Source organism: Trichoplusia ni, chromosome 6 (assembly GCF_003590095.1).
Source record: "Trichoplusia ni isolate ovarian cell line Hi5 chromosome 6, tn1, whole genome shotgun sequence".
Lineage (NCBI taxonomy): Eukaryota > Metazoa > Arthropoda > Insecta > Lepidoptera > Noctuidae > Trichoplusia > Trichoplusia ni.
In genome coordinates this window covers 10,523,807-10,535,747 of record NC_039483.1, presented here as the reverse complement: position 1 = coordinate 10,535,747, position 11,941 = coordinate 10,523,807, and the positions used below count along the sequence as shown (strand labels likewise).

Genomic DNA, 11,941 nt, shown 5'->3' with positions numbered 1-11,941 from the left:
CATGTTTTGACTATTCAGTAAAACTTAAGACAAGTAATTTGAGTCACGCGCCTCCGCACGTGACAAGAACTATCCATGCCTGCAAAACTCTTGGATTTATTTATAAAACATTGCCAAGTTGAAAGATAGAGACCTGACTATGATCTTCATTTCATACCTAATCAAAGGCTAACTGTTATTTACAATTTTAAAAAAATATGTAAGTGGAAAAGAATAGATTATTATATTAGCTAGGACTTGGTTTTAATGTTTATAAACATTTCGTGACGTGTCTCTCCCCTCAGCAGGAGCGGAGAGTACTTGACGCCATATACTCATAGTGACAAATTTTGCCCGCAGATATCTAATTATCTAATATACCATTTCCACCAATATTTACAAAAGCTTAAGATCGCAAATTATTTTATTAGGCAGCTAAAAACATGATCCTTTTTTTTTATAAAGTGTTAAAACGGACCCCTATCAGTGAGGCTCTCTCTATTTCCGGAGAGTTGAAACTTCATTCGCAAATGATGCATTGTACTGTTGGAACAAAATAATGCCGAAAGCTAAGTAGCGGTTGGTGCGGCCTAAATTTGTTTAATGAAACTTTGTTTTCTTAAGCTTATTTAGCGTAGGAAGTCGCAAGTCTGACTCGCAATGAACTTGGTCGGAAACTCGGATACCATATTAAATTTGTCGAAATCAGGTAGCGCCTCTAGCTCCGACTAATCGCTTGTCTACTCCTCGGACAACGTGAGGAGAGCTACATACATAATATTGAGTCCGGTTTTACTCACATCCAAGAATGACAAGCAGCTTATTATTATTGAAACCATAATTAAACAGTCAAGTATTTACTTGTTTAAATATGCACAAACATACCTTCATACCTACTTCGATCAAACTAATCAGATATCTATAGTGGTATAATAGTAGAAGTAACGATTACGATCTGTCACACTTTTTGTGAAGATAGTATTATTATGTTATCGAGTTGGCGATGTGATTCGAGGTGTTCAAGCCCGGGGCATGAGGACAGTACTGTACAGAGACGGTCCTAACGTTCTGTTCGTAACTTGAACGGTCTTTGACATATACCTAAGACCCGCTGTGTGGATTACATTCTTACAGTGTTTTATAGTTGTTGCACAGTTATGGGCAGGTTATGGTGTGTAATATAAGTTTTACGACATTTCCCAAACAGTTGCCTCCCCGATAACGTTTGGTACTGGACATCGACACTACGGTTCCTACCTAAATCACTATAAAAAGTGTTCGGCCTAAGTAGCTACCTAGTAGGCCTATGTCATGTGATATACACTAGTCACTAGTGTATACATAACATGCTAATTGTTTTGTTAACTTAAAAGAGGAAGGCCACAAGGAGCGGGTGGGAAATCCGCGATACTGGTAGCAATGTCACAGTAGATACCACGAGATTGCTCTGCGATAAGTGTTGTCTATAAATGTTCTATAGGTATGAGAATCGTAGTTAAACAATGGATCCAAGTGTAATCATATTTGCGTATCAGTCAGAGTGTTCGAAAACGTGTCAATGTCGCTAAAATCAAAGTGATGTGCGCCGACGCTCCAGTAATCGTTGACACACATCTCCACGCAACATGCACTATCTCTCTATCTCTGCGTATCATGCCACACTAATTATATTCATTTCTTCGACAAATAAACAGCTCATATTTTGCCGTGAACTCGACTATAACACCTAATCAAACTGGGTAACTTCGTAGTTTCCGAAAACAATAATGACTTTACAACCATTGTTATAACTCCAAATACCTTTGTCAATACATTTCACTATGTTAACTTCTATTTTTTTTCCATTCCATTTCCACTCTCGTTGCCTACGAGATGAGGCATTATCTCAATAGGAGTCCTCTTAATTTACTTAAGTATGAATCAACTAAGTGGACTTGGTCAGCAATAACCACACATACGGCTCCAAGGACAGAGCAAGGATCGAGCCTAGTTTCAAGTTCAGTTTGCGCCGTGGTCGCACGTGAGGATAACACCAAGTCAGTACGAAAAGTATAAACCATTACACCAGTGACAACAAACAGACACAAGAGGTTACGAGAACATCCATGAAATATGCACTGCCTGGTAAATGTATGAATTGTATCATGATTATTGTTATGTCTAGTAGAATTGGGCCCCCGGGCCCGATTCTGCTATTTACAATGGCCGATGAATGTAAAGCAATTTTGATGGACTAGGGGTAGGTACTACTGGTATCATTAAATGTACATGCTATAAAATGACTTCCGCTAATCTTGCCAAAAACTACATTACTGCTAGGTTTCACTTTAATAGAAGTTGTTTATACAGAAGTTTCTCCTCATTCAAGTTCCTTATTACGTATGTTTCTACGAGGTTCAACAGATTTTGAAAGTGATACTGAGTGTTTACTAACAATCTGTATTACGAATACAATATGATGTGCGGGCTGGCTGCCGGCGCGCGGCGGCACGGCTCCGCTATGACATTCAACTATAATAGCACGTCCTAGGAATGCACACATTCTGGTTACTGTTGGATATTATGAGAAACTAAGTTGCTGTTTACATTACCGCAGGTACTTTTCCAGTCGCGAAGCGTTTACTGAATACTGAGGAATTTATTGATTGTGCACCGGCTTTTGGAAAAATTATAAATTGCCTGGTAATATTCAAATTTCATTATTTGTAACTTGGATTGGTCAGATCGTCACATTTTTAACATGGTAAACTCGTTTTAATATGTTACTTGTTCTCAGTGATATTTGATACGTCTTCATTTATTCAAGATTTTAGGTATAGTTTTACCTCTCGGGAGGCCTCACAAAATACGACGTAAATATCTTTTTAGGTTTAATCAAGTGTCTTATATAAAGTATTTAGTTCAGCATTATCTATTTAATGCAATCATTAAAATTGATATACCTACTTGTATAGGTAGCTACGGTGCTACGAGATGTTGTCGTTTGATCTACGTCGGTGATAGGTGTGTTGACCGTAGCGGCTGGCGTCCAGTGCGCGGCTGCAGCACGCTGATGTCGGCGCTGAGCTGCGAGTACTCGACCAGTGTCCCTGCAGCGGCCGAGCGCGCCGCCGCCGCACCCGTATACACCCACTCACACACGGACGTCGTTACTTACGGCTGTATTACCTATTTTTATTTATACCCCTAAATAAATATTCTTGATAATAATATGTATTGTCAGCATCATTCGCTGAATTAATTACCGGTTTCAAGTCCGTGCTTCAATACCAAGTGATGACTATGGATATGATGCTTTGTGATGTGTTTTAAGTGACTATCAGTGATGGTGATATGAATGCTTCCTGTTGAGCGGTGAGCGCCGATTGTGGCGAGCAGGCGCACGCGCACTTCTGTGGTGGCTTTATCTGTCTTATTTGTGTTTACCTAGCAAATTGGAAACGTTCGGCTGATACCAAGATAATTAATTAAACGGACGGCGCGACAAGTCGCCCAGTCAAAAGCACAGTAAGGCTCGTACGGTCGGCACCGACAGGCTTGGGTTCGGCTCACGACAGTAACCTCCGCCAATAATATAATATTTAAAATACTTGAACTGATCAAACAAGCCGATCCCGCCAATCGAAGCTCAGTGTACTAGCGGCGGAGCAGCATGGAGTACGAGGAGGGCCTGGTCGGGCGCGGCGGCAAGCGCGCGGGGCGCTGGCGGCGCGCGCTGCGGCGGCGGCTGCCCGTGCTGCGCTGGCTGCCGCGCTACGACCGCGTGTCGGCCGTGGCGGACCTGGTGGCCGGCGTCACGCTGGGCCTCACGCTCGTGCCGCAGAGCATCGCCTACGCCTCGCTCGCCAACCTGCCCGTGCAGTATGGACTGTATTCCTCCTTTATTGGTAGGTATCCATTCGTCTATATTTAATCATTTATTAATTTCTTTAGTACTACAGTAAAGTACAATAAATACATTGCTTAGTTAAAATATACCTCGCGTAACATTCTTATATATCTCCAGTATTGTCCTCGTGACTAGCGGAACGAGAAATATTGAAACAATTAATAATCTTACCTTTTTGGTCACCTACATTGTTTGCATGAGGTTTTGAAGTATTGCGCGTGAATTAGTCATCAGACACTGGAAGTTACTCAATATAAATCTTAAAGGAACCTAGTTATTGCCTAATTATTGTTTTACTTAGTGCGTTCCAAGTTGACCTGTTCGACAAAAGCGGAAAGCCATAACAAATTGGTATGCGTAGTTAATACGCAACCTATTACTTTTAAATACGAGACCTGTAAAAATAATAAAAAATATTTTAATAACATTACGACGTTTTATATCGAGTTGCAGACGTTAGAATATCGAATAATAGATTATTAAATTTTGTAGCTGTCTGTCTGTCCGGCTGTCCGCCCGTGACGGGGGACCCGATTGAAGATTCTGCTATTTACAATGGCCGATGTATGGATGGTAATTGGATTAAAATTGAAACTATTCCTATTCTCTTAAGGCTTAAGCATTTTACTAGTAGGTACGATATTTGGTAATTTTATAAATCGAATCGATTCAGTACGGAGTATTAATAATAATTGTTTAAATTGTAAATGTTTAAACTTTAAATCCAATAATTGTGTTGAAAAAATGCTAAGAATAATAAATTAAAGTAGTGGCAATTTAATGCAATTTTCATTTATTCCTCGGCCATTGTAAGTAACAGAACTGATGCCTAGGCTGTATCTCACGCACCTTATAGCTGAATAGTTGGTTTTTCAGACATAATGTATTTCTGTAGCTGCTGCAAATTCATTTGTCACCTAAGCAATCTGATTTTTTAGTTTAGTTTCTCTTTCATTTGGTGAACACGCAATTTCATTTCTTTTCAAGAGTTACTTTTAGTTTTAGATAGACCTTTAAACAGGGCCTACCAGTTACCACTCTGGTGGGTGGGGTGTTTCAAATTAATAAAATCATAGACTATACTGTTATAATTGTAATTATAATTTACATGAAACCCCCATTATTAGTACCTAGTGGAAGTGAAGTTGAAAAAAAAGCAAGTTTTAGAATCTATTACTAGTAATCTGCGCGATTACTCACAAAATCTATTTAAAACTTCTTCTGCAAGTTCAGATATTATATAATCATACCAGAAAAATCAATGCATAGACATTAGCTCCAGTGATGAGTATTACTTGTCTTTGAAGTGTAAGGAGACCCAGTAAGGTGTTCTTGAAGATCTTTAAAATCTAAATCTTAAAAAAAATGTAATTTTCCAAAAAATTCGAAACGAAATTATTAAATGGTCTAAATAAAGCGATGGAAATTAATGATATTCAGAAAACGTATCTTTAAGATTGACTTACTGTGACGATTTTTATTGAGTTTAGTTAGATTAATAAATATTTATTTATTTTGATCAAACAAAAACGTTAGATGTTACGGGTATTTAAATTCAAAAATTTATCCTCTACATCAACATACATAGGAAATCTTAGGAGATCCGCAGCAAAATAATGAATATTGTTGCGGGGCAGCGAGGACAGTCGATCTCTTTTAAAAACTTCTTTATATCATGTTACATCATAGACACGCACACGAAGTCGCGGGCAACAGCTGCAAATATATAATTAATTGTGAACAAAGCTTCCCTTAGCTTAGCATTACTAAATCTCATTGAATTTCTTAAGAAATATCAGTGTTTACTTGAAGACGTGGGGTTATGGCCCCAGACAACGTACTTGATGTTCGCCTCGTTGTCTCGCAGGCACCATGATGTACGTGTTGCTGGGCACGGTGAAGGAGGTGTCGATTGGGCCCACCAGCCTGATGGCGCTGTTCACGCTGCAGGTGTGCCGCGGCCTGCCCGTCGAGTTCGTCGTGCTGCTCACCTTCCTCTCCGGCTGCGTCGTGCTCGCCATGGGCCTGCTGCGTCTAGGTATTTCACTTTTGAGAGATCAACTAACTATTCATTTTATAATTTTTTTAATTGCTCTGAAATAATTTATTTGATAGGCAAAAAGTTTGACGCTTTATTAAAAGAGTTGTCTTTGTAAAGATACAGCTACCTAACCAAACCTGTTATTTAAGTACTTACATTATACATCAGCGAGAACGATTGTGGGTAACGATGTGTGTGCACGTGCAGGTTTCCTGGTGGAGCTCATCTCGCCGTCGGTGACGAGCGGGTTCACGTCGGCGACGGCGGTGATCATCGTGGCTGCGCAGCTCAAGGGCCTGCTGGGGCTGAGCTTCACGGCCGAGACCGTGGTGGACAACTTCCGCTACATCATCGCCAAGTGGGACGACATCCGCTACGCCGACGCCGCGCTCGGCGCTGTCTGCTGCTCCGTGCTGCTGCTGCTCAGGGTACGCATCGCCGGTCATGTGCTAACACTTGACTAGGACTATGACCTTCATAATTTTGTTGAATGAACGCAGAAAGTGAAAGACATCCCTGTGAGCGAGAAGCGCCCCAAGCTGCGGCGCGCGCTGTGGCTGCTGTCCATCAGCCGCAACGCGCTCGTGGTGCTGGCGGCCTCCAGCTTCGCCTACCTCACACATCATCCTAACCAGCCGCTCTTCAAGCTCTCCGGTGAGTCGCTGTATCCTTCGCCACACCAACAGTTTATTGCTCAATCGCTATTTTAGTGCACAATTTTAAATAATAAACACATAACATGTCAAATAGACTTCTTCTTGAGGGAAAACCAAAATAAACCTTAATTTAGATACTAGCTGTTGCCCGCGACTCCATCCGCTTAACTGCAGTTTCGACAGCGCGGTGGTTTCCGGTTCCGTGGGAATGCCAAGATAATATGAAACCTTGACCCGGGTCTCTATTTTATTTATTTATTTATTAAACAGGTACATGATAAAAACATTAAATCTGATGCAATGTCCAACAAAACTATCGACATAGTTTGTCTGTTGGATCTCGTTAAACATTTCTTATACATAGATATCTAGGTATGTAAATTAAGTATAGTATATAATATTAAGGTATTACTCCCCCTTATTTTTTTTTAGTAACATTATATTACAAATTGCCGAATTGGTCCATCCATTCTTGAGTTATGCGCTTACCGACATTCATTTTTTTTTATATACATAGATTAATTATTTATGATATCAGTTACATTTCACTGCAGCTACAGATTCACTTTCATAAATACTATTATTATTTTAAAACTTAGTCTGCAAGTAAATATTACGAGTGGTGTTGTACAGTGGTGAAGACATAACTTTAGTTAACCAAATAGGTACACTACAACAATCGATTGCACGAAGAGCCGAGTAGTCTGTAGTGTAGAACAGCACTCCAGTCCCACTGTGCGCGACGTGTCGCCGTTTCGATCTCTGCATCTTCGGAGGGCAGGGAAAACCCCCTTGACGTACGGATTAGATTTCTTATAGCGGTAGACGTTTTTGCAAATTGTGCAGGGCGTGTGGAACCGGGGCTGCCGAGCTTATCGCCGCCGCCCTTCAGCGCCGCCGTGGACAACAGCACCATCACCTTCGTGGACATGGTGCAGCAGCTGGGCTCCGCCGTCATCATGATGCCCGTCGTCATGGTGCTCGCAAACATCGCCATCGCTAAAGCTTTCTGTACGTATTCGAGCTGTCCAGGATGTGTTAGGGCACGCCATGAGCTGCAGCATAGTGTGCACAGAGTACGTTGCGTTTCAGGCGCGGGCGGGCGCGTGGACGCCACGCAGGAGATGGTGACGCTGGGGCTGTGCAACATGGCGGGCTCGCTGGTGCACGCCATGCCCACGTGCGGCGCCTTCACGCGCTCCGCCGTGAGCCACGCCAGCGGCGTGCGCACCCCCGCCGCCGGCCTCTACTCCGGTACGAGCGACACCGCCCACGACCTCTGACCCTCCGTCTGATATCCTTGACACGTGTCTCTGTTGCAGGTATTATAACTCTGCTGGCACTGATATTCCTGACGCAGTACTTCTACTTCATTCCTAAGGCTTGCCTCTCCGCCGTTCTTATCTGTGCCGTGGTATTTATGGTGAGCACATTCGTATTGGTCGTCTTCTATATTACATTTTTAAAAATAAACCAGGTGTAGAAGCTACAAAGAGGATGATTTGTAAACAGTGCAACAGTGGTACAAACGGTAAGTTGATTCACAACAATACATGAATGACGAACAGCGTAGCTTAAGAAAACACGTAGCTATAAGTAACGTTATATGAGTCCATCGCCCCTCGAGGGCGTATTACTAGCGATAACCCCTGACGTCTTAATTGAATCTACCGCAGTTACTCAATGTGGAACAATTAAACGGTGATTTTCCAGTGACCCTTTAAGCGAATTGAGTACATTATGCATAAATATAAGCATACGGTTGTGCCGAGCGCAGGTGGACGTGAGCGCGGTGCGCGAGCTGTGGCGGCGGGACCGCGCGGAGCTGGGCGTGCTGGCGCTGACGTTCTGCGTGAGCGTGGCGCGCACGGTGGAGCTGGCCGTGCTGGCGGGCGCGCTGGGCTCGCTGGCCGTGCTGCTGCGCCAGCTCATGCGCCCCGCGCTGCACGCGCACACGCTCAAGGTAACCCGGTTACCGTTTCACACGGTCTGCAACATTCTTTCGTGTTTTAGCATTACGCATAAAAACCCTTTGATTGAATTATTTTATCCCTTCCTTCTTCCAATGGATTTTATGTTCGTAACACACACGTTCATGTAGATCAGTAGTTCCCAAACTTTTTTTTCTCGTGGACCACTTTCAAATTTTGCTGGTTTCGGTGGACTGACCCCTGCTTCTACATTTCCACCACATACCTGAAGTTACCAAAAAATAAAAATTATGTCGCTTCTGAGTTCTGTCCCTACATTCAGGTAAAATCAAAACGAAAAGTGGTACATTATATAATACTTTTTTATTAAAAGAATAGATTTACAAGAAAAAATAAATAAGGTAATATAAGTTCAGGTCATCATTTATTTTAATGGGAAGCACTTGGAGAGTGAGGAAGGAGAAGAGAAGGAATTTGATGGAGTGTCAGCTAACAATCAATGTTCGGCTTTATTTTTGTGAGCAATAACCGTAAATACCCTCGCTCTGTGATGGTTTATTTGCTCATTTTTTTCTTTAGAGGTCTGTAACGGCACTAAAACTCCTTTCGACAAGGTACGTCGAGGGAAAAGCTATTAAAAATTTTCTTGCTATTTCCCTCAGTCCAGGATATTTTTTGGATATTTCTGATTGCAGCCAAAATGTTTGGAAGCCTTTTTTAAATTTATATAGATTTATGATCCATGGTTGTTTATCTATCGTTAGCATAGGATATTATTTTACTATTACGGAAATAAAATAACGGCTTATAAAAGGTAAAAAAAAAAACAACTAATAAGCCGCGAAAAATACAGACGTTTTTACAAAACGGTATCAATTTTAAAGTACCTAATGTACCACTAATTTTAGAAATAAAAATTGTATACGAAGTGTGTGGTGTACGACGATGTGAAATCCCAAAATTGTCCATAAAACAATAACTTACATTTCATCAAATCAATGAGTTCACACGCTCCGTGTATATGCATTTTTAAAACGTGACAAACTGGTATCGAAGCCCAAGCTTCGCCCTTTTCCCGTCGCCTACGAACCGCTCGCTCTTTCCAAAAAGGAATAGTTTTGATAAAACAAAATCAATTTACTTAAAATGATTATGAAATTACTATTTTATAAAATTAGTAGTTATTTGCAAGAAAAAAATACAAAATTAATTGCTCTGCAATATTAATTATTCAGCCTTTTTAGAGAAGCAGTGCTTCTCTCGCGTTATACATCATTTTTTTTGTCTTAGCAAATTAGTTTGTCTTCAAGTGAAAGAGGACAATCAATATATCTGTAAGTTACTAAGCTACCTATATATGCAAGCAGTTGTGATCTACCGACTTGTACACGTAAACAAAATACTTAAGAACTACAACAAAAAAGGTTTTACTTGTCTCCGGCACTAGCATGCACTTGCATCCACACTAGCAAAATGTATATTAGTATTTGACTAATATACATTTTGTCACACTAATGCCCGGTTCCTATAAGTCAAAAACGAATCGTTTCTGTTACGAATAGTTAAAATTTCAACCAGGCGTAACACGAAACCATTCCTATAAAACACTACTCGTTACCCAAATAACCGACATCTGGTTACTAACGGATGAGAGGGCGTTAGTAAGCACAAAGTATGGAAATGTGTTGGAATGTGTTCCTATAAATATTTTCTACTATCACTGAACTGTCAAAACAACGTCTCGTTACCGTTTTGTTTACTGGTCAAATTCGGTCAGTTAACAATCGTTAGTCGCACAGTTTTGCTCTTTACTCTCACCAGCAGATAAATTTTCGTGGACCCCCATTAACATCTTATACACCCCCATTTTTTATTTACGCCTACGTAGACCCCCAGCAAGACTCCCGTGGACCCCTGGGGGTCCACCTGGACCACTTTGGGAATCACTGATGTAGATGGATATGTTGGGACACTGCCTAATATTTTTTACCGGTTTTAGTTAAACCTCGAATACAGGGTAATTTAGATTCCGTTTAAAAGAAGATCTTAAGAGTTGTCATAGTTGGGGATTTACAGTAACATTACCTATAGGTATACACTTAAAAACGAATTGAATGTATGTGTGTGTATGTTATATTTTAAATAGTAATAGTGAGCATGCGTGTGTGTCAGACGGAGGCGGGCTCGGCGCTGGTGGTGCGCGCGGGCGCGGGGCTGGTGTACGTGAACGCGGAGCGCGTGGCGCGGCGCGTGCTGGCGGCCGCGCGCTGCGGGCCGCGCGCCGTGCTGCTGGACTGCGCGGCGCTGGCGCTGCTGGACCACGCCGCCATGCAGGCGCTCGAGCGCCTGGCCGCCGCGCTGGCCGCCGCCGGCCACCGCCTGCTCCCCTACAACGTGAGCGCCGACCTGCTGCACAAGTACGAGCAGCTGGCGGGCGTGGAGCGGCGCGCGCTGCGGGCCACCAGCGCCGGCGCCGCGCTGGCGGCCGCGCCCGAGCCGCGCGCCGCCGCGCCCTCGGAGGCCGCCGCGCTGCTGGCCCAGTGAGCGCACCCGGGCGACTTGCTTAGCTATCAGTGTGTGTGCCTAAATGAACTTAACTAGTTATAAAGACATCTTAACAGACTATTAGGTAGGCTCAGGCGCAGAAGTGCTACAGAATAAGTTTGTATTAAGTGGCTCACGTTGTAGTGTTCAGTCATCGTAACCACTCATGACTCAGTATGTAGTCCAGCGATAGCAGAACAAGTCTTGATGTAAGTGATCCTTCGGCAGTTTTGAGTTTATGAATAAGATATTAATAAATTAAATTGAAAATTTCATTTTGGTATATGCTTAATAATTTTACGCTCAAGTTACATTAAAGTATTTTTTTACGTTTACTTATTAATTATACTTTGTGACTTATACCATGGGTATAGTAAAAGCTACGACAAAATGAAAATCTTAGATATTTTTGTCATGTATTGCCCTCCCTCTGTCGGGGATCCGCCAGTAGTGTGAATAGTACTTAGTCTTGATTTCTTACTGGTCTTAGTAGGTACAGTACATGGTATAATTTACATCACTGGCGTCAAAGGTATAGCGTGAACGTTTTAAAACATACCTTTATTAACTGTATTTTTCAAAGTATACATAAATTGGAAGTAGTTAAGAAGTAATTAAGGAAATTTCAAATGCTAATTCTATTTGTATGATGTACTTTATTTAATAAATAAGTTACATAACAAACACATAAGGGTTTACTTAGAGCTCTACCACAAGCGGCGCGGCAGGCGGAAGTCGAGGGTCGCGATGCTTCTCGTCTATGCAATCAGCATGCTCAACACTTTACTGTTGGCGTATGTTTTAAGTTTATAATAACAAAAAATATAATATACGTACTCAAGAAGCATTTTGATTTAACAGCCAAGCAAATTATTCGACATGGAAAACCCCACTACAAAAC

At 41.9% G+C, this 11,941-nt stretch overlaps 1 protein-coding gene across 1 annotated transcript; it reads left to right on the top strand.

The window, feature by feature from the left end:
- Positions 1–24: 24 nt before the first annotated feature.
- On the top strand, positions 25–11,040 carry LOC113495131 (sodium-independent sulfate anion transporter-like). Its single transcript, XM_026873729.1, has 10 exons — positions 25–2,661; positions 2,934–3,866; positions 5,736–5,906; positions 6,117–6,337; positions 6,410–6,563; positions 7,412–7,576; positions 7,658–7,819; positions 7,888–7,988; positions 8,343–8,528; positions 10,669–11,040. Exons 2-10 carry the CDS (start codon positions 3,632–3,634, stop codon positions 11,038–11,040), a joined length of 1,767 nt encoding a protein of 588 aa, XP_026729530.1. The 5' UTR covers positions 25–2,661; positions 2,934–3,631.
- Positions 11,041–11,941: the final 901 nt, after the last annotated feature.